Source organism: Castanea sativa, chromosome 8 (assembly GCF_040712315.1).
Source record: "Castanea sativa cultivar Marrone di Chiusa Pesio chromosome 8, ASM4071231v1".
In the NCBI taxonomy this organism is placed as follows: domain Eukaryota; kingdom Viridiplantae; phylum Streptophyta; class Magnoliopsida; order Fagales; family Fagaceae; genus Castanea; species Castanea sativa.
This window is the reverse complement of record NC_134020.1, coordinates 21,570,692-21,590,246: the sequence shown is the minus strand read 5'-3', so window position 1 is coordinate 21,590,246 and position 19,555 is coordinate 21,570,692. Positions and strand designations below refer to the sequence as shown.

The following is a 19,555-nucleotide window of genomic DNA, read 5'->3' as shown; positions in this document are numbered from 1 at the left end:
CAAGGCTTTGGAGGAAACAGAGAAAGAGAGGAAACTGCATCTGCCGCTGCTTCTTCTTCAGAGTGAGAGAGATATTTGAGCAGTTTGTTTAGACATTTTAGATAAGAAGAGGAGACGACATTATTTTTAAAAAGTTTGGTATAAATGTGGGTGGATATCCTTTGGCCACGTTGATGGTCTGGTGGGGAGAGGCAGACCACTTTACTTTTTTTTTTTTTTTTTATGAGAAATACGTTTGTGATTACGTGGGTTTGAGTGGTCAATCAAAGGCAAAGAATTTGAATTATTGGTACTTTGTACCCCGGTAAGGTTATTGCAATAGCAAAAGTTTAAGATTACATAATTTTTCACAATTTTTTATTATAATTATGATTAAATAAAGTGTAATTGGTAAAAAAAAATTGTGGGTTCATGTGTAAGTGATAGTTAACTACTCACAATCTTTCATGTTAGAGTTGTGATAAAAAAGTTGTAAGATAATTTGTGGTCCTAGAACCACTCTATTGCAATATTAAAAAAAAACATAAAATATTTTTATAATAAATACAATTTTTTTAGAAGAAATATTTAGATGTGAAATTATATTAACATAGATAAATATTTTTAAATTAAATAATAGTTTTGTTAAAAATACTGAAAATTATATATGATTATAAAACTTTAAAACCATAACCTTTTTTTTTTTGGGTAGTTTGTTTAGGTTAACTTCTTTTTCTTCCTCTAAAAAAATGATAATTTATTTTTCTTTTAATTTGAGTTAAATTTAGTATGAAAATACTTCTAAAATTTTATATATTTTTTTAGTAGATATCAGTAGCTATATTCTTATTTATTTAATTTTATCATTTTTTATAATTATTTATTTATTAATTAAATTATTTATGATGTCACCGGTTTAACCACCGATCGGACACAGAAAACCGGTAACCAGTCCCTTTTTCGGATCTTGCACCGTACCCGTTTTTAAAACCATGGTAGGGGTGGATGGGGGCATGAGGCCGGGGTGAGATATTTGAATTGGGAGAAGTAAATGCACATGGAGTGTGTGCTAGTGCAACTAATAAACAATAATTTAATTAACCAATAATTAATTGGGAAAACAACTAATAAAAAAATAATTAATAATTTAATTAACAAATACATTATAAAAGACAAACAAATTAAATTATGTTAGGCTAAACAACAATTAATAATTTTATAATTAATGAAACAACAATATAACAAATTATAGTTTATAAAAAACAAACAAATTAATGAAACAACTAAACAACAATAATTAATAATTTTATTAATATTTCAAATGAACTTATAGTTTATTGTTTATTTTTTTGCTAAAATTATGGACAATATTTGATAAGAAAACCACATACCCAAGGAACACCATGAAAAAAATTTCTAGAACCGCACTTACGCTTTCTCTAGCTTGGTGTACTATTTAGATTGTCAGTAATAGGGCCTTGTGTACTATCGGGGTTAGTGTTAGTAGGACAGACAGAAGAAAATTGACAAAACCAGCATTTCCAGCGCTCTTCCTTTGGAGTACAATTGGCTTCTCGCCCTCCCAGCCAAAACTCAAGACAGCTCATAATTTGACTCTTGAGCCAATCAGAGTCATATGCAAACCGATCTTCACCAAGCACTGAATTATCTTTTTGGTATTCATATCTGCCCCAAACCAACCAAATAAATATCTTGCTAAAAGAATGGTATAAGCTGTTGCTAAATATAGGTCCCAGACATGAAGAAACTTTCATTTATTCTATACAATGAACTCCTTAGTATGATTAGTGAGTTTGCTAGTGTGGACCATTATGGTTCCCATCCAACATCTTTCATTATGTATTCCAAAAAGACTAACTAAAATACATTCCTAGGCACTTTCATGTTCATGCATCTCAATGACAGCTCCTATAATTTCAGCTATAAAAAATGGGCAACCTGATAATGACATGGCTTGAACTTAATGAGGAATGAGGTGCATTAATTGCACCTAATGCCACATATGAAGTTAATAGTCCAGTGTGAAGTTGGCTATTTTAATAAAGTTTGAGTGGTACTAGAATACCACCATGCCAACTTAGTTGGCTTCTCCAACTATATATGTATTCAGTCTTTCTTTTCTTTTTTTCTCAAGCAGCAAATAGTCAAAACCCAAATTCTCTTATCTTGAGCTTTTGTGAAAAAAGAGCTCTTTGGGTGTGTTTAGAGTTTGCGTTTTGTGCCACTCTTGTAATCTCCTTATTTTCTTAGTGAAACTTTCTCCTCAATGTCATTGGGGATGTAGGCCTAAGGCTGAACAACATAAATCTCTATGTTCTCTATGTGACTGTTCGTTCTACTTTTTTTATTCTATTTCATTTAAAGCCACTATTATTGACTATATTAACTACAATTGGTGTCAAAACTCCGCTGCCTCAACACAAACAATACTCATATAAAGAAATCACCAACATTAATTTTGCATTTACCTCAATAACAGCTCGTGTTTAGCAGGGGACAGCTTGCTACATATATTTCTATAACATCTCACCACATCATCAAGGGTCTGCACAGCCAAAGTAAAATAACAAACTATAAAAGCATGATTTTGAAGTTGTTAATTATCCAAAACTCTTTAACTTGACCCTACATTGTTCACCATTCTACAATTATGTATGGATTCATTCCATTTGCTTGGTAAGTAAGTTACTAAATGAATCACTAACTATGAACCAAATAATAGAATGAAAAAGAAACGCCCATCACTTTGCTAGAAGAGTAAGAGTATCGTTGTAAGCACTCCTTGAATACTATGATATGACTTTATAATTTCCACCTAAAAATGTGTCCCAGAAATACATAAAATGATAAAGAGAACATCATGCAATAAGGCATCCCTGATTTCTAGATTGAAGTAACTAATGATTCAAGACAGAGAGGATCTTTACCTTCACAGGGAACCCTGACTTAGCTGTGATCTCTCTGATTTCTTTGGATAAGATATAATACGGATTCAAGGTAAAGAAATCAAAAAACTGTTTTGAGGGGAAGCTATCAGCTACTAAATTGTCCCACAGATACTTGTAGCACATTAACTGAAGCCTGTAGATAGAAATGTGCACATCATGATTTTGTGTTGATGCAGTAGCTAACAGCTGCTCACGTCAATCACTCTGAAACATAAGCATTTTAATTTGTATACCTTCCATTTCTTCTCTGTGGTTCTGCAGGAAGTGTATCTCGCACACGAGTCTTGATGTCAACTAAGATCGGGTTTCTATCAGTTTCAGTTACTGGCATTCGAACCTCATCAACCATTCCCACCATCCAGACACCTTCTGCAAAGCCTATTCTGGTGTAGTATAGTCCATCAGAAAGGTAAAAAGAAATATTAAAGATCAGTTCTCCATTTTTTTTATTGCTCTCTTATCAAATTTTAGGAAACCATTGTCTCAGTTAAAAACAGGAAAAAAGGTTATATGTATATAATCATCATCATCACCATAATATTACCAAACTAACCCCATTGCTTTGCCAAAGGCAAGGGGATGATTTCTAAATTTCTTCTTCATCATTCATTTTCCATACAGATTTTAAATATCCAAAACATTAAAACAATGATTTTAAATGATTAGTACTATTCCAATGACATTTTAAGACAATGATTCTTAGAAAAAGATACAGATACATGTCACATTGAACTCAATTTTAAGGTCAGCATTTCCTTACAATCTCAGATTCATATTCATGCCATACCATTGGTTCGTATCAGGGTCTCAGGGTAAAATTATTCCCCTGAACATTATATTATATTATATTATATATATATATATATATATATATATATATATATATATTCTACTATATGCTGGGTAAGAAAAAACAGGATATTTGAAAGTCTGAATGGATCTCCCAATAAAAAATCTAACCTAATGCCCTTTTGTGGCCAACAAAATTTTGTTAACAACCACAATCAGGGGAAAATAATTATATTCCATGTGATGGTTGGAAGATAATTAAACCACGAGGAGCAGCAAATTGAATTAGATTTAACCACACATGATTGAACTTACAGTGGCAGCTCTCGTGTTAATCCGTCAAGCAATAATTGATTTGCACCAATTATAAAATTCGTAAGCTTCACAGCCCATGCATCCTCATCTGATTTGACATGAAGATCCACTTTTTTTACAACCTACCCAGAAATCCAATCAGGATCAGATTATTTTACAAAGTAAGTTTGGGAGGACATACAAGCTGACCAATAGAAAACAAAGCATTCAGTTTGTTGACCAAAATGTGTAGAAAAAAAAATTATTTAGTTGATGTCTAATATGTAATTACTATGTCCAAGTATGCTATCTATGTTCTCCGTCACTTTGCAAATATTACTTACTAACACCAATTATTTACTTACCAAAAAAAGGGCACCTTAAAAAAGAAAATGTTAAATACGCCCAATTGTATACCTCTTCTTCAAGTTTTGCATGGCGAGCTCGACCTGTTTTCATAGCTTCAGTATTCCTTCTCTGGCCAAAGAGAAGAAGAAACTCCATTTTTTTTTCACACCATTCCTATCATGATCATGAAATGAAAATGAAAGTGATATGAGTATGTTTCAAATTTGAAAAAGTTGCATGGACTAATAACTTTGCTTCACTAAATCAAATAATAATGAACAAATTAGAAAATTTTCTACAACAAAACACAACATATTAAGCTTGAATTTTCAGTTGGCACATATGATTTCACATCTTAAAAGGGAAAAATATATGAAGAGAGAGGGATAAATTCTGGGTAGTTCCTAATTTCCAGCACAGCCTTTTACTGTTTAGATTTGTAATCCTCCTAGGTGTGATTTCAAACATTATTCACTGATAGGCATGGTGAGAGCACTCAGCTGGTTGGGTAGTACAAGAGAATTTAATAGAAATTGAAAATACAGTTAGTAGTTTGGGTTGCCTATAGAAGGGCTGCCAAATAAATAAATAGAAGCCTGCAAAACCAGCAACTGAAATGGATGTCCGATCCACAAGAATATGTGTTCCCACCAATTAGCATGAAGGATGTCCCCTCCTGTTTTTACATATTAGCTTACTCTCTTACTTATGAGCTATATGAGTACATTTTCCCACCATACCGGATGCTCAGTAGATGACTGACAAGAGGAATCTAATCAAGGAGTTTGGAATGAGAAAAAGAAATGCCATATTCATAAGAGTCAATTTGATGTAGTCAACCCATTCAAGACAGTAAGGCCATACAATACACAAGCAAGATCAAGATGATGGGCTGGCAGACTTGAACCTATACAATTTGAACATCATGAAGGTGAAGTCGATTGCTCAACTACATCCTGAAGCATCTGATTCACAACAACAACTTTTAATGCACTTCATGAGCAGCAAATCAATTTGTCTGATAAGTATAAAAGACCTTGAGAATTTTGATGAATAATCAAGCATGGATTCCCATTGTATATACTGAGAACCAATTTATGATCAACATTAATTATCTTGCAGCATAAAGGCCATTACCTAGTGTTAGTCCCACCAAAGTGGACTGTAGGGAGGAAAAGGGAACTTGTGCCTTACAAGCTACAACCCAAAACCATCACCATTTCAACAAACCGAAGGCCCTAACCTATAAAGGCAACTTTGTGATAATTTCTAGGGCTCAACTTCTCCAGCAAGAAACCAAAGAATTCGGTGTCTTGGAAACAAGAATTTGTCTCTTTAACAAAGAAAAAGCAACCATTTGAAAGCAAAAGAATAAGACTAACCAAGCGTTCTCCAAGTAATCTTATAACGATATATAAAAAAAAGTCAACAGCGTTGAGATTGTTGTGGTTGTTAATTTACGCCTACAAACAAATCAGTAATTATTTAGTACTCCAGAAGCAACACTCCATTCACTTGCAAAATAGTAGTTTATACTAATTAAATTCATGATATTGAATAATATTCCCAAAAAAAGTCATATAGACATATACATCAATCAACGTGTCACAATGTAATCTTCAGAGTTTAAAGTACAATTAAACATGAAAATTTAAGAAAAATAAATCAAGCCCATTTCCCATTCCCCTCCAAAAAAAGTACTCCATACCGTTGCAGTGATATCTCCAACAAACAAGCCAGTCTTGATCCTAAAGCGGTGGAAAAACGAGTCAGCCACTCTGCTCTTCTTCTTCTGGTTACTCCTAAGGCTTCCCAAATCTTCAATATCGGAAGGTTCTGTACAAAACGAGAACCTCCTTTTGGCTCGGAGGGTGATTGACTGAATAGACCTCGCGTTTCTCTGGAACTCATACTGAGAGTGAGAGTGAGAGGTTGAACAAATTGCAGGGCCTGCAGAGGAAGAGAGTGAAGAGCGAGTAGAGGCCAAGGAAGCTTCAATGGAAGCCATTTCTTCTTCGCTCACGAGCACAGAGGCTGTAGAGGAAGAGGGTAAAGTGCATGTGGATGCTAAGGCAGCTTCAATGGAAGCCATTTCTTCTTCGCTAACGAGCTCAGCGACTGTAGAGGAAGATAGAGAAGAGCTAGCGGAGGCTAAGGCAGCTTCAATGGAAGCCATTTCTTCTTCACTCACGAGCTCGGTTGGAATGTCAACACCACTGTTGCTATTGTAGTTGGTGGTGGTGTTAAAGGGTAACTCGGAGTGTGACTCGTTCATTTTTGCGAGAGCTAGAGAGAGTCGAGGAGGAGAAATGAAATGAACGTTGGCAATGCTTGTAAAAGTAGTCGTTACAGGTGTGTGGAATCTATTTTAATATTTTATAGCTTTGGTCTGAAAGATCCTGAGTTTCAGACCCGTTGGGTTGTGTTGTACGAATGGAAAACGAAAAAGCTAATATTATTAAGCTCTTCTAAAAAGAATTAATGCAGTTTCCTGGGGGATTAATGGCTTAAACAAGTTAGTTAATCAGATTAAGTTAAATCTTTACACCTTTTACTTTTATGGATTCCCTGACTTTTAGGAGCTACAATATTGTGATTGGTTCACTCTTTCTTATGGAAACGAAAAAGTTAATATTATTAAGCTCTTCTAAAAAGAATTAATGCAGTTTCCTGGGGGGATTAATGGCTTAAACAAGTTAGGTAATCAGATTAAGTTAAATCTTTACACCTTTTACTTTTTTTATATTTTTTTTTTTTGATACATACACCTTTTACTTTTATGGATTCCCTTTTTTTTTTTTTTAGATGGCACTTTTATGGATTCCCTTGACTTTTAGGAGCTACAATATTGTGATTGGTTCACTCTTTCTTATGGAAAGTTGAAAACTACATGGTTCCGTCCCTATGCTCCTACTTTAGAAAAGAACTTCGGGGAGCTTAGTAAGCAAGCAAAGTAGAAGACGCAAAGAGGACGACTTCTTTTTCCTCCATTTTATCCTTTTTCCTCTTTCTAAGTAACGGTTTGGATTGGGCAATACGCCTCACTCGGTTGGATTGGCCTTATTGCGCGTGCGTTGAGTTTCACATTCCTTTTCTTTTTTTTTTTCTTTTTTTTTTTAATATTTTTGCACGGTTACTATTTATGCACTGTTCATAAACATTTGCCGTGGTATTTGACTTTTTAGCACACTAGTCACAAATCTCATTTTTTAATAACTTTTTCATTAAAAATAGGTCTCACAATACTATATACACATTTAAAAAATATTTTGCTACAATATTTTCAGTTATATTCAAACAGACTCTAAACATGATGATAGGAGACTACACATTTTAACATAGGTTACAAATTGACATGTCACAAATTATAAAAAACCAATTAAAACATTTATGCCATATTGGTTGCTAAACTTTAAGTTACTTTTTGTTTTTTGAGATAGAATATGTACTATAACTTTTATTGCCTAAAACTTATGGAAAAGGCTCTCAATATAAACTTTTTACAAAATTTTTTACAAACTGGTAATGTGACGAGTGGTTATTTGTAAATAAAAAAGTGATGGTAGTGGGTGTGGGGAGTAAAAAGACCCTGATGGAGATGTGGGCCTTTGGGCCATGCTAGGGAATGCCGACCTGTTCTTGGGTTTAGAACTTGTTAGTACTACGGGTTGGCCCATACGCCGAGGATCCGAGGGGATCCGGCCGAGGTGAATTTCTCTTCGGACGGACACGGAGAACACAGGACTTCATGATAAAGGTTAGGGAATGACACGGTCAAGGCCAGATGGTTAAAGGGAAACCCTTGAATGTCCTAGAAGCACGATGTTAAGGAAATACAAAGATAAAGGCTGCCACCTCCACATTAAAAGACCTTGCACCTAACACCCTAGCGCATTAATGGGAAGTGACACGAACAGGTGGAAGGGAAACTTCTAGTTACTATTCAAAGGCAACCTTTGAGAAAGAAATATCTAGGTTAAGGGGGAGTTGGGGCAACACGTGTACAAAGTATCAAAGAAGAGTATTTAAGGAGCAACCTAGAACGAGAAATGTGGGGCTTCCTTCTTTGTAATCTAAAGGAAAAAAGAAAGAAAGAGAAAGAAATAATATAAGAGCAGGTTCTCGGCTTACGTCAGAAATAGTTGATTTACAATATTCCTTGTTGTTTTCATGTGTTTGCAATCTTTGGCTTGTCATTTAATCCTTAAACACTTCTAACACGGGTTTCAAGCCCACGCTCTACAAATCATATTGTTTAAGGCTCATTGGAGCTGTCTTGTTCTTGGGGCGGAGTGCAATTGTGCACTTTACAATTGGCGCCGTCGTGGGAAATCTAGTCTAGAAGGCGGGGATACTATGGCGGGCTTAGGTGCTCACCATCTTGAGTCACGGGGATCACGGCGGGAAGATCATTTTGAACGTCTTGAACATCGAAGGGATCGTGAGGGGAGTGTCCATACAGAATACCCAGGTGCTAGCCATATTCATGAGGGGGGTAGCACCACCCACGATGAGGGTTCTAAATCCATGCAGAAGGAAATCAACCGTTTAAAGAGAAAGCTACGCCGTGCCAAGCGTAGGTTTTCATCGTCCTCAACTAATTCTTCCTCAGAGGGAGGATAGGGGAGGCGGCTACGGCTCGAGGTCGCGCTCTCCCGCCGGTGCAACATCCTCGGTGAGGAGGACGACCAGCCAACTCGCAGACGTAAGAAGCCTCATTCTAGGGGCTTAGGCAACGATGCTATGAGTAGGGCGTTGCACCAGCTCTCCAAATCTCCATTTGCACGGAGGATTGAGAAAGGAAGGCTTCCCCGAAGGTTTACCCAGCCCACTTTCACCATCTATAATGGCCGGACTGATCCGGTGGAGCATGTGAGTCACTTTAACCAGAGGATGGCAGTGCACTCTCACAACGAGACCTTGATGTGTAAAGTTTTCCCCTCTAGCCTGAGACTTGTTGCTATGAGGTGGTTCAACGGCCTTAAGTCGGGGTCTATAAGTTCGTTTGGGGAGCTTACTAGGGCATTCGCTTCACGGTTCATTACGTGTAGCAGAGTACCTCGGCCATTGGACTCGCTGTTATCCATGACCATGAGGGAAGGGGAGACGTTGAAAGCATACTCCGATCGTTACTGGGAGATGTTTAATGAAATAGATGGCGACTTTGATGAGGTGGCGCTTAATACCTTTAAGGTATGCCTCCCTATTGATCACGACCTGAGAAAGTCTTTGACTAAAAGCACATTCGCGGTGTACGTCGCCTTATGGATCGTATTGACGAGTATAAGAGAGTGGAGGAAGACCAACGGCAAGGAAAGGGAAAGGAGAAGGTTATCCGCCGGGGAGAGAAGGGATTTCGGGTCGGACGGATACCACGATAACGGGCGAGGAGAGATTACGTTGGACGGTCGCCTCGGCGGCACCTCGGGCCGTGAACAACCGTATTCCAGGAACCGAGTACATCGAGCTTTGGAGAAAGTTCGTAAGGAACCCTTCTTTAAATGGCCGATAAGATGGCGGGGAGACCTGCGAAGAGGAATCATAACCTCTTTTGCCGGTGCCACGGGATGTGGGCCACGCTACGAGAGCTGTCGGACCACGTGGAACCATCTAGAGCGGCTCGTCGGTGAGGGAAAGTTAAAGCGGCACTTGTGTCGGCCCCGGGCGAGGTCGGTCAAGTTGGCTCGAGCAACCGGAGGAACAATACATCTCGGCCGGCATTGGGAACAATTAATGTTATCTTCGGCCGCTGGTAGGACCGGCTCGGGTCCGCTGGGGTGATGGCGATTTCCCATCCTCGGAGTCGAGGATATGGGTCGCAGCCGAAGAGATTGAAGGAGTACTTTGCCCGTCTTGGAATCTCTCAGGGAGGATAAGGTAGGGACTATCCGGCCCGTGACGATGCTCTTGTGGTCACCCTCGAGAATAGGGAACGATGATGTGAGAAGGGTGATGATAGATCAGGGCAGCGGTGCAGATATCATGTACCCTGATCTATTTAAGGGGTTAAGATTGAAGTTGGAAGACCTTACTCCTTATGATTCGCCACTTATAAGCTTTGAAGGGAGAGCCGTCGTGCCGAAGGGACAGATCCGTTTGCCCGTTCAATCCGGCTCAGAAACGGTTGAGGTGGACTTCATCGTGGTTGATGCGTACTCTCCATATACAGCCATCCTTGCCAGGCCTTGGCTGCATGCGCTTGGAGCCGTCTCCTCTACCTTACATGTTAAAGTTAAATTCCCTTCGGGGGAATGTGTTGAGGAAATCCTCGGCAGCCAATCGGTAGCCAGGCAGTGCATATCGGCTGCGGTACTGCATCAGACAGAAGCCGAGTCTTCGGCTTTGATCACCAAAGACTTATAGCAGTTAACGGCTCCTGGTTCATCTGGAATGGTGACAGGAGATGAGACACATTGCGAGGAGTTAGAGAAGTTCCCAGTAGCTGATAATCTAGAGAGGTTCTTCCAGGTCGGCATACTTCTACCACACCAAGAGAAGATCGAATTGTTAGAATTTCTGAAGGAAAATATTGATGTTTTTGCGTGGGATCCTTATGAAGCTCCAGGCGTCGATCCAAGCTTCATTTGTCATCATTTAAATGTCAACCCAGCTATTGTTCCGAGAAGGCAACCACCTCGGCGCTCATCCGAGGAGAACATTCGAAATTTGTGAAGGAAGAGGTGCTTAAACTCAAGAGAATTTGGGGCTATTAAAGAAGTTTTCTACCCGAGTGGTTGGCCCGTACGATTGTCGTTAAAAAGAAAAATGGAACGTGGAGGGTATGTGTGGACTTTCTTGCGAGTACGAACAAGGCCTGTCCTAAAGATTCGTTCCCAATGCCACGTATTGATCAGGCGGTGGATGCTGCTTGTCGGACATCCTCGGATGAGTTTTTTGGACGCCTTCCGGGGTTATCACCCGGATTCCCTTGGCATTAGAGGATCGGAGAAGGCGCCTTCATTACACTTGAGACGGGGAATTATCATTATAAGGTCATGCCATTTGGCTTGAAGAATGCGGGGCTACCTATCAAAGGATGATGACCGAATGTTCGAGCAAATGGGGAAAACCATTGAAGTATATGTTGACGATATGGTGGTGAAAAGCAAAACAATACCCTCGCACGTGAAAGATTTGGCCGACACTTTTCGGATATTGAGAAAGTACAAGTTGCGCCTCAACGCCTCGAAAGTGTTCTTTCGGCGTGGGGTACGGAAAGTTCTTGGGATACATGATTACTCATAGAGGCATAGAGGTAAATCCGGTGCGAGTCGAGGCTATTCGGGACTTGCGGCCTCCTCGCGACCCCAAAAGAAATTCAAAAGTTAACGGGAATGATTGCCGCCTTGAATAGGTTCATATCTCGGTCGGCCAGTGACCGGTGTCGTCCTTTCTTCAAGCTTGTTGAATAAGTGGAAAGGGTTTCAATGGACCAGAGGGCTGCGAGTTAGCTTTTCAACGGCTCAAGTAATATCTTTCTTGGCCACCCATTTTGTCTCGTCCGAGGCACATGAGATTTTGTTTGTTTATACGCGGTGGCCGTCACGCGGTCGGCTGGTCACGATAAGAGATGATAACGGGGTGCAAAGACCGGTATATTACGTTAGTAAGTCTTTGGGTGATGCCGAGGTGCGTTATCAACCCTTAGAGAAAGTGCTCCTGGCCGTGGTTCATGCCACGCGAAAGCTTCCCCATTATTTTCAGTCCCACACGGTGGTTGTTCTGACCCAATTGCCCCTTAAGGCAGTGCTGTGTAGCGCCGACTACTCAGGAAGGATAGCAAAGTGGGGGACCATCCTGGGGGCTTTTGATGTTAAATACAAGCCTCGCACCTCGGTGAAGGGCCAGGTCCTCGTTGACTTGGTGGCGGAATTTGCCGAGCCATTACTGGAAGAAACTCTAAAAGAAGCACACATGGATGAAAAATCAGTTGGTGTAATTACAGCTGCCATGCCTCTGATTTGGAAAGCATATGTAGATGGGGCGGCTAATCAGAGAGGATCTGGTGTTGGACTTGTTCTAACGTCCCCTAAGGGAATTGTCTTCAAAAAATCTTTGAGATTGGCGTTCTCGGCTACTAACAATGAGGCCGAATACGAAGCGGTCTTGGTAGGCATGAAATTGGTGCATAGAATGGGTGGAAAGGAAATCCATATCTTCTCGGATTCTCAACTGGTGGTCGGCCAGGTCACGGGAACCATGGAGGCTAGAGATCCAAGGATGCATGAATATTTGGCCCAGATCAAGCACCAGCAAACTGAATTTGACTCCTTCGCCTTAACCCATATCTCTCCAAGCGGAAACACTCATGCAGACTCCTTAGCCACGCTGGCAACGTCCTCGGCTCAAGGTTTACCTAGGGTTATCCTCGTTGAGGATTTACTAGAACCCTCTCTTGTCATTACCAATGCGCCTCGCATCCATCTAATAAGGCCTGGACCTAGTTGGATCGACTGGTCATATCTTTTCTTAGGAATGATGTCCTTCACGAGGACAAATCGAAAAGCGAGATAAGATACGGAAGACGCCACGTTTCGGCTGTCCGAGGACCGAAGCTGTACAAACGATCCTTTTCGGGACCGTACTTGTTGTGTGTACACCCTAATTCAACGGAAGGGCTTCTAGAAGAATTGCATGAAGGGATTTGTGGCAGCCACCCTGGGAAGATCCTTAGCCCACAGCTACGACTCGGGGGTTATTGGTGGCCCAATATGCAAAGAGAGGCCCAAGAAGACTATGCCGGGAAATGTGATAAATGTCGAGAGTTCGCTCTAATATTCATCAACCTAGAGGAGTTCTTAACCCCCTTTCCGGTCCTTGGCCACTTTGCCTGATGGGGACTAGACATAGTTGGGCCATTTCAGAGGGCAACGGTAATAAAAGATGGCTTCTCGTGGGAACGGACTATTTCACTAAATGGGTTGAGACCAAGCCATAGCAAATATTAGAGATGTTGACTCCAAGAAGTTTATGCTGGAAAAACATCGTTACTAGATTCGGTATACCACACACACTCATCTCGGACAATGGTGTTCGATTCGACGGTAAGGCTTTTAGGAAGTATTGTGGTGACATGGGTATCATAAATAGATATTCCACCCCGACTTATCCTCGAGGAAATGGGCAAGCCGAGGCCGTTAACAAAGTCATTGTCGGTGGGCTAAAGAAAAGGTTGGATGATGCGAAAGGCGAGATGGGTAGAAGAGCTCCTCATGTTACGTGGACGTATCGGACCACACCGTGCGGGTCCAACGGAGAAACGCCATTCTCTATGACTTATGGGAGAGGCGGTGATACCTCTGGAATCTGGGTTTTCCCACCCTAAAGGCGAGCTCTTTTAATCCGGAGAACAACGCGAAACTCACGGAGAAAGGCCTAGATTTGCTTGAGGGAGCAGGCGCGAGGCGGCTATGGTCCAAATGGCTTATTATCAACGAAGCTAAAACGGGGATATGACGCCCGCGTGAGGCTAAGGCCACTTGCACACAGTGATCTCGTACTAAGAAAAGTTGTGGGCACCTCTAAGAACCCGGCTTAGGGTAAGCTAGGACCCCAGGCCCAGGAAGACCCTATCACATTGTTTCGGTAAGCGGAGCATAGGGTCGTATCGGCTAGCTGACCTAGATGAAAGAATTGTACCACGGCCGTGGAATGTAAATAATCTTAGAAGGTATTATTATTAATAAAAGGGGTTTTTGTTAGTTAATATTCCAAAGTTATGAGTACCTCTGACACTTAAAGTTACCGATCTTAAGAATCAAACAGAAACTTGGTTAAGTGCAGTCCTCAGACCACAAACCTTGTGGAAATTGATGTCTTGTCATTTGTTAAACAGAACCTTAGTTATGTCGGGTCTTCGGACCTCCTACTTTGGGGAAATTAACATTTGAAGTTACTGATCTTAAGAATCAAACAGAAACTTGGTTAAGTGCAGTCCTCGGACCACAAACCTTGTGGAAATTGATGTCTTGTCATTTGTTAAACAGAACCTTAGTTATGCCGGGTCTTCGGACCTCCTACGTTCTGGAAATTAACATTTGAAGTTGCGATCTTAAGAATCAAACGAAACTTGGTTAAGTGCGGTCCTCGGACCCTGAGCCTTGTGGAAATTGATGTCTTGTCATTTGTTAAACAGAACCTTAGCTATGCCGGGTCTTCGGACCTCCTACTTTGGGGAAATTAACATTTGAAGTTACTGGTCTTAAGAATCAAACAGAAACTTGGTTAAGTGCAGTCCTCGGACCACAAACCTTGTGGAAATTGATGTCTTGTCATTTGTTAAACAGAACCTTAGTTATGTCGAGTCTTCGGACCTCCTACTTTGAGGAAATTAACATTTGAAGTTACTGATCTTAAGAATCAAACAGAAACTTGGTTAAGTGCAGTCCTCGGACCACAAACCTTGTGGAAATTGATGTCTTGTCACTTGTTAAACAGAACCTTAGTTATGCCGGGTCCTTGGACCTCCTATTTTGGACAAATTGACGTTTAAACTTCTTGATCTTAAGAACCAATGGGAAATTGTTTAAGTCTTGTCCTCGGACCACAAACTTGATTAAAGTTAATTTCCTATTGCGCCTGGAAATTAATTCCTTACTGGTCATTAACTCGGATCTTAAGTTTTATATTTTTAAGCGTTAAGCAAATTTATATAAGGAATGGTCCTCGGATCTTACATCCTACTAAAAACAATGCTACACATTATAAGGTTTTAATCGTTATATGAGGTCTCTCTTTTTTTTTAACCAAGGCATTGTTTAAACATATTAGCTATATCACTTTTTATTAAGTTTTTAATAACACGCGAATGACTGCTTGGAGATTATGGTTGTGCAAAACTTGAAGTTAAATTTGTTTGCTCTGCCCCTTTTTGACCATGTACTAATGGCAATCTTTATGACTAATATAACAAGAATAAAGTAAAATGGATACAGCATAAATCAGGATCAAACGAAATAGTTCTTCATTAATCACTTAAATGTACATTACATATTTAATCCAGGTTTAGAAAAAGAAAAGTCCTAAAGCTAGGTCCTAAGCTTTTGGAGGGGGGTCTTGCTGAGAGGTACTGGTGGCCTCGGTCTTTCTCAACTCCAGCTCAAAGGGAGTTAGGACTTGCTTTCCTTTGTCTGCTGTCTTTGTTGGAAGGACGTTGGGTTCCACTTTCTGGCTCAAGTCCTTCTCTTCATCCCCGCCTCCTTCCTTCTCTTTGTTGGAACTTGAAGGTTCTGTAGGATCTGGAATTAGAGCGTGTGGGCCGTCGGAGCGGAAGCGAGGAGAGTTGACTCAGGGGTAGGAGTAGCAGCAGGAGCCTCTTCAATCTCCTGTATCTCCAGGGGAAGCCAAACGTTCTCGGACTTCCTCAGATCCGAAGATAGAGGAACTCCAGCTACGTTTAGGGCTTCCCCCTAGACTTTCTGACAGTACTCCCGGCACAAAGCCGCGAAGGCCTCTGTCAGCTGCTCCTCGGTGGTTGCTACCCCTTCCTCGTAGCTCGTACGCGGCGGCTTTGTAAGAGCGTTGGAATGAGTGCGCTTCTTCTTTCATCGGCGCAAGTTCCTTTTCCAAATCCGAGCGTTCCCTTTGGGCTCGGGAGAGCTCATCATCTTTTCGCGAAGGAGCTTGCGCTACCACTTCTATCCCAGGTCTTCATGGTCTTCGGAATTCGCCTCGGCTCCATTCTTCTCCTGTCTTTCGACGGCCACCTCGAGATAAGCTTGTCGTTCTCGGCAAGGCTGTGCCCAAGGACTTCTCGGTCTCTATCCTAATCTCTAGCTCGGTTACGCTGGCCTTCTTCGAGTGTCTTCTATGAACTTCTCGGCTACAAAAACCTACTGAATGGCCTGTAACAAAGTATGATGGAATCAGGAATACTAAAAAACTTATGAGTATTCTTAAAAGTGGAATCTTCCTAAAAGAATTAAACTTACCAGCGCTAGATCCCTTTTTAAAGAAAGGAATAGTTGTGGCTGGCTCATTTTTTCCAAGGTCTCCATATCCTTGGGCAGCAGAAGAAGGCGGCTCCAACACTTCGGCCAAGTGGTGGGCATGGCCTTGTTGAACCGCCCTTATCTTTTGGATTGGCGGGGAGATAGGAGCACCATCCAATCTTAAGTCGGGGGGACCGGGTGACCGGTGCTCGGCGCACTTCGGCTTCGTCACGCTGATCTCCCCGCTTTCAGGCGAGCGGGCCCTGCCCTTGCCTTTATCCGGCTGGCTGCTGAGCCGTGGGGGGTTGTTGTCGTGGTTTCTTGGGGTCCTTGGCGATCGTCCCCTCGGCCTCCCCCTTTCTCTTCTTTTTGGGATCCTCGAGTTTGGAAGTTTTGGCTCGAGTTTGGAGGAGGAGGAGGTGGCAAAGCTGGAAGAACTTGGGACGCCCCGTCTTTTCCCGGCGACCTTTGCACCTCTCTTGGTTAGAAGATCCTGCATCCTATCCATGTCTTCCTCGGATTCGTCTTCGGTCGGGCAACTACGAATCCTGCAATTCCGAGAGCCTCGGTGGCTTCTTCCTCCTCGTCGAAAGTACGACAAGCGGGTCCACTCGGGTCTTTCGGTGTCTTCAAGTTGGAATTGATCTATCTCTTCGTCTAGTGTGTATGCGAAGAAGACACACCCTTTCTTACCGGAACAACGGTTGCTGAGAGTGCACGGCGAGGATTGCCGCAATGGGGCATCCGTATAAAACGGTGTCGGGGGCGTCGGGGAGATCGTGGTCGTCCAAAAAGTGGGGCCGGGCTACGTTTATCTTCCTTCGCCTTCGGTCACCGAAGCTACTTATGGCGTTTTCTATCTCTTGGAAGTCAGGAGATGGGAGTGTACCCTAGAATCGGATGAGCGCTGCGAGTTGTAGGTCCTCGGCCCGACAAACACCTCGGAACGTAGTACTCGGTTAAGATCTGCAACGTTGCAGTGGCTTAAGCGTGGGCGCACGTGTCGCTTATCTGCAAAGAAAGACGTGAAAGTGAACAACATGGTTAGATTCACACAGCCAGTGATAAAGTTAAACAAATGTAAATACATGTTAGTGTGCATGTTTGTGAGTATTAAAGGAAGTTGTGAGATGGGAAGGCTAATCCTAAGGTGTCGCACCTGGATCTCCCCACTCAACTGGGCAGTGGAGGCCGTCGTGCCAGTTCCCAGAGACGATCAGGTAGTCATCCTTCATGCCTTTGTTGGATTTGGGCAGACAGGAGATTAGCCTAACGACGCTGGAACGGGATTTAATGTAGTAACCTACTTTGGAGAGTTTATGGGACTCGTACAGAAATACGACATCGTGCCAGGTGAGGTTTAGACCCATTTGCTCGTTTAGAGTATCGACGCTACCCAAAACTCTAAAAACGTTTGGGAGGCACTGATCGGGACACAACCGGTGGTTGCGGAGGTACTCCCTAGTTACAGGCCTCATTGGGAGGGTCATCCCACCTTCTATAAAGGCTATCATTGGGATGATAACCTCTCCCTCCTTTCTAGAATCGGCCACGGCTTCTGCGGGGCAATATTTCAAGCCTACATCGCTGGGAATGTGATACTTGGCTCTGAAGCCTTCCATTCCAGTGGCGGTATCAACTAGACACTTAAACCTACCCATCAGAAAAGAACGAAAGGCTAAACTCTAAAGGGGAGAATATCTACAAGGACAGCCGAGGACTATATCCGAGGAGAAAAGGTTAAGAAGAGAGAGAGCAAGAACTTACAACGTTAAAGGTGTGCAAATTTCCACGGTTTTCTGCAGGTAAAGTGTGATTGCTGATGTTTTGATGGGATTAGCCCCTGGGGAATTAAATGAAGGCGCAGGTTCCCGAAGCGTCACGATGTGCGGAAAAGCGGCCTCGAAATTATATTTGTCCCGCCCAAATTTTCGTGGGGTAACGAGGACCGTTGGATACCCATCTCGCCGTTGAACGTGGAAGACAAAGTGTGGCTTACAGCAATAAATGCGCGCGTTTTTGAAAATAAAACCGCCAAGTGTCATCTTCTGGGACGCGAAACGATTTCCACACGTGTAGTCACTCACAAAGTGTGTGGAGTAAGTTCTCGTCAGATCAAAACCCTATTTTTCTCCTCGGACGTTGAAAATTAGAGTTTTGAGGGGTTATTGTGGGGAGTAAAAAGACCCTGATGGAGATGTGGGCCTTTGGGCCATGCTAGGGAATGCCGACCTGTTCTTGGGTTTAGAACTTGTTAGTACTACGGGTTGGCCCATACGCCGAGGATCCGAGGATCCAGCCGAGGGTGAATTTCTCTTCGGACGGACACCGGAGAACCTGGGACTTCATGATAAAGGTTAGGGAATGACACGGTTAAGATCGATGGTTAAAGGGGGGAAACCCTTGAATGTCCTAGAAGCACCGATGTTAAGGAAATACCAAAGATAAAGGCTGCCACCTCCACATTAAAGACCATGCACCTAACACCCTGGCCGCATTAATGGGGAAGTGACACCTGAACAGTGGAAGGGAAACTTCTGGTTACTATTCAAAGGCACTGAGAAAAGAAATATCTAGGTTAAGGGGGAGTTGGGGCAACACGTGTACAAAGTATCAAAAAGAAGAGTATTTAAGGAGTAACCTAGAACAGAAATGTGGGGCTTCCTTCTTTGTAATCTAAAGGAAAAAAGAAAGAAAGAGAAAGAAAGAGAAAGAAATAATATAAGAACAGTTCTCGGCTTACGTCCGAGCAGGTTGATTTACAATATTCCTTGTTGTTTTCATGTGTTTGCAATCTTTGGCTTGTCATTTAATCCTTAAACACTTCTAACCTGGGTTTCAAGCCCACACTCTACAAATCATATTGTTTAAGGCTCATTGGGCCTGAGTCCGTAACTGTTCTTGGGGCCAGGTGCAATTGTGCACTTACAGTGGGCTCAAATGAAAACCAGTAAAAAATTGGCCACAACAACATTTTGTGAAAATGTTGTAAAATAGTTTATACCTGTAACATTACTCAAAACTTATTACTTATAAAATAATGTGTTATCAATTACATAAAAAAATTTCAAAAGAAATTACATAAAAATAATTCAAATATTTATTAATTACGTTTTTTAAATTTACCAATCACATTTATTTTCATATCAATCTATAAATATTTTATAATAAAATTTGTATATATTTTAGCATTATACATGTTTTATTATCTTCACGGGAAGCTCACACTCTTGTTACCTTTATTTT

The 19,555-nt window shown here is 41.5% G+C and overlaps 1 protein-coding gene across 1 annotated transcript; it reads right to left on the bottom strand.

Annotated features, from left to right (window-relative positions):
- Positions 1 to 1,263: 1,263 nt before the first annotated feature.
- LOC142607034 (exonuclease V, chloroplastic-like) lies at positions 1,264 to 6,788 on the bottom strand. The gene is made up of 7 exons (XM_075778444.1): positions 6,088 to 6,788; positions 4,449 to 4,553; positions 4,053 to 4,174; positions 3,182 to 3,331; positions 2,928 to 3,081; positions 2,469 to 2,545; positions 1,264 to 1,665 (listed from the first exon to the last, which is right to left on the bottom strand). The coding sequence occupies exons 1-7, from the start codon at positions 6,652 to 6,654 to the stop codon at positions 1,419 to 1,421; spliced, it is 1,422 nt and encodes a 473-aa protein (XP_075634559.1). The 5' UTR covers positions 6,655 to 6,788; the 3' UTR covers positions 1,264 to 1,418.
- Positions 6,789 to 19,555: the final 12,767 nt, after the last annotated feature.

Bases quoted from the DNA above. Each gene is read 5' to 3' on its own strand.
- LOC142607034 (XM_075778444.1), bottom strand. From the start codon at position 6,654: ATGAACGAGTCACACTCCGAGTTACCCTTTAACACCACCACCAACTAC. The intron at 3,082-3,181 runs GTATACAAATTA...TTCTATCTACAG, and splicing joins CCACAGAGAAGAAATGGAAG to GCTTCAGTTAATGTGCTACA. The intron at 1,666-2,468 runs GTAAATGCAAAA...GGTTTGGGGCAG, and splicing joins AAACACGAGCTGTTATTGAG to ATATGAATACCAAAAAGATA.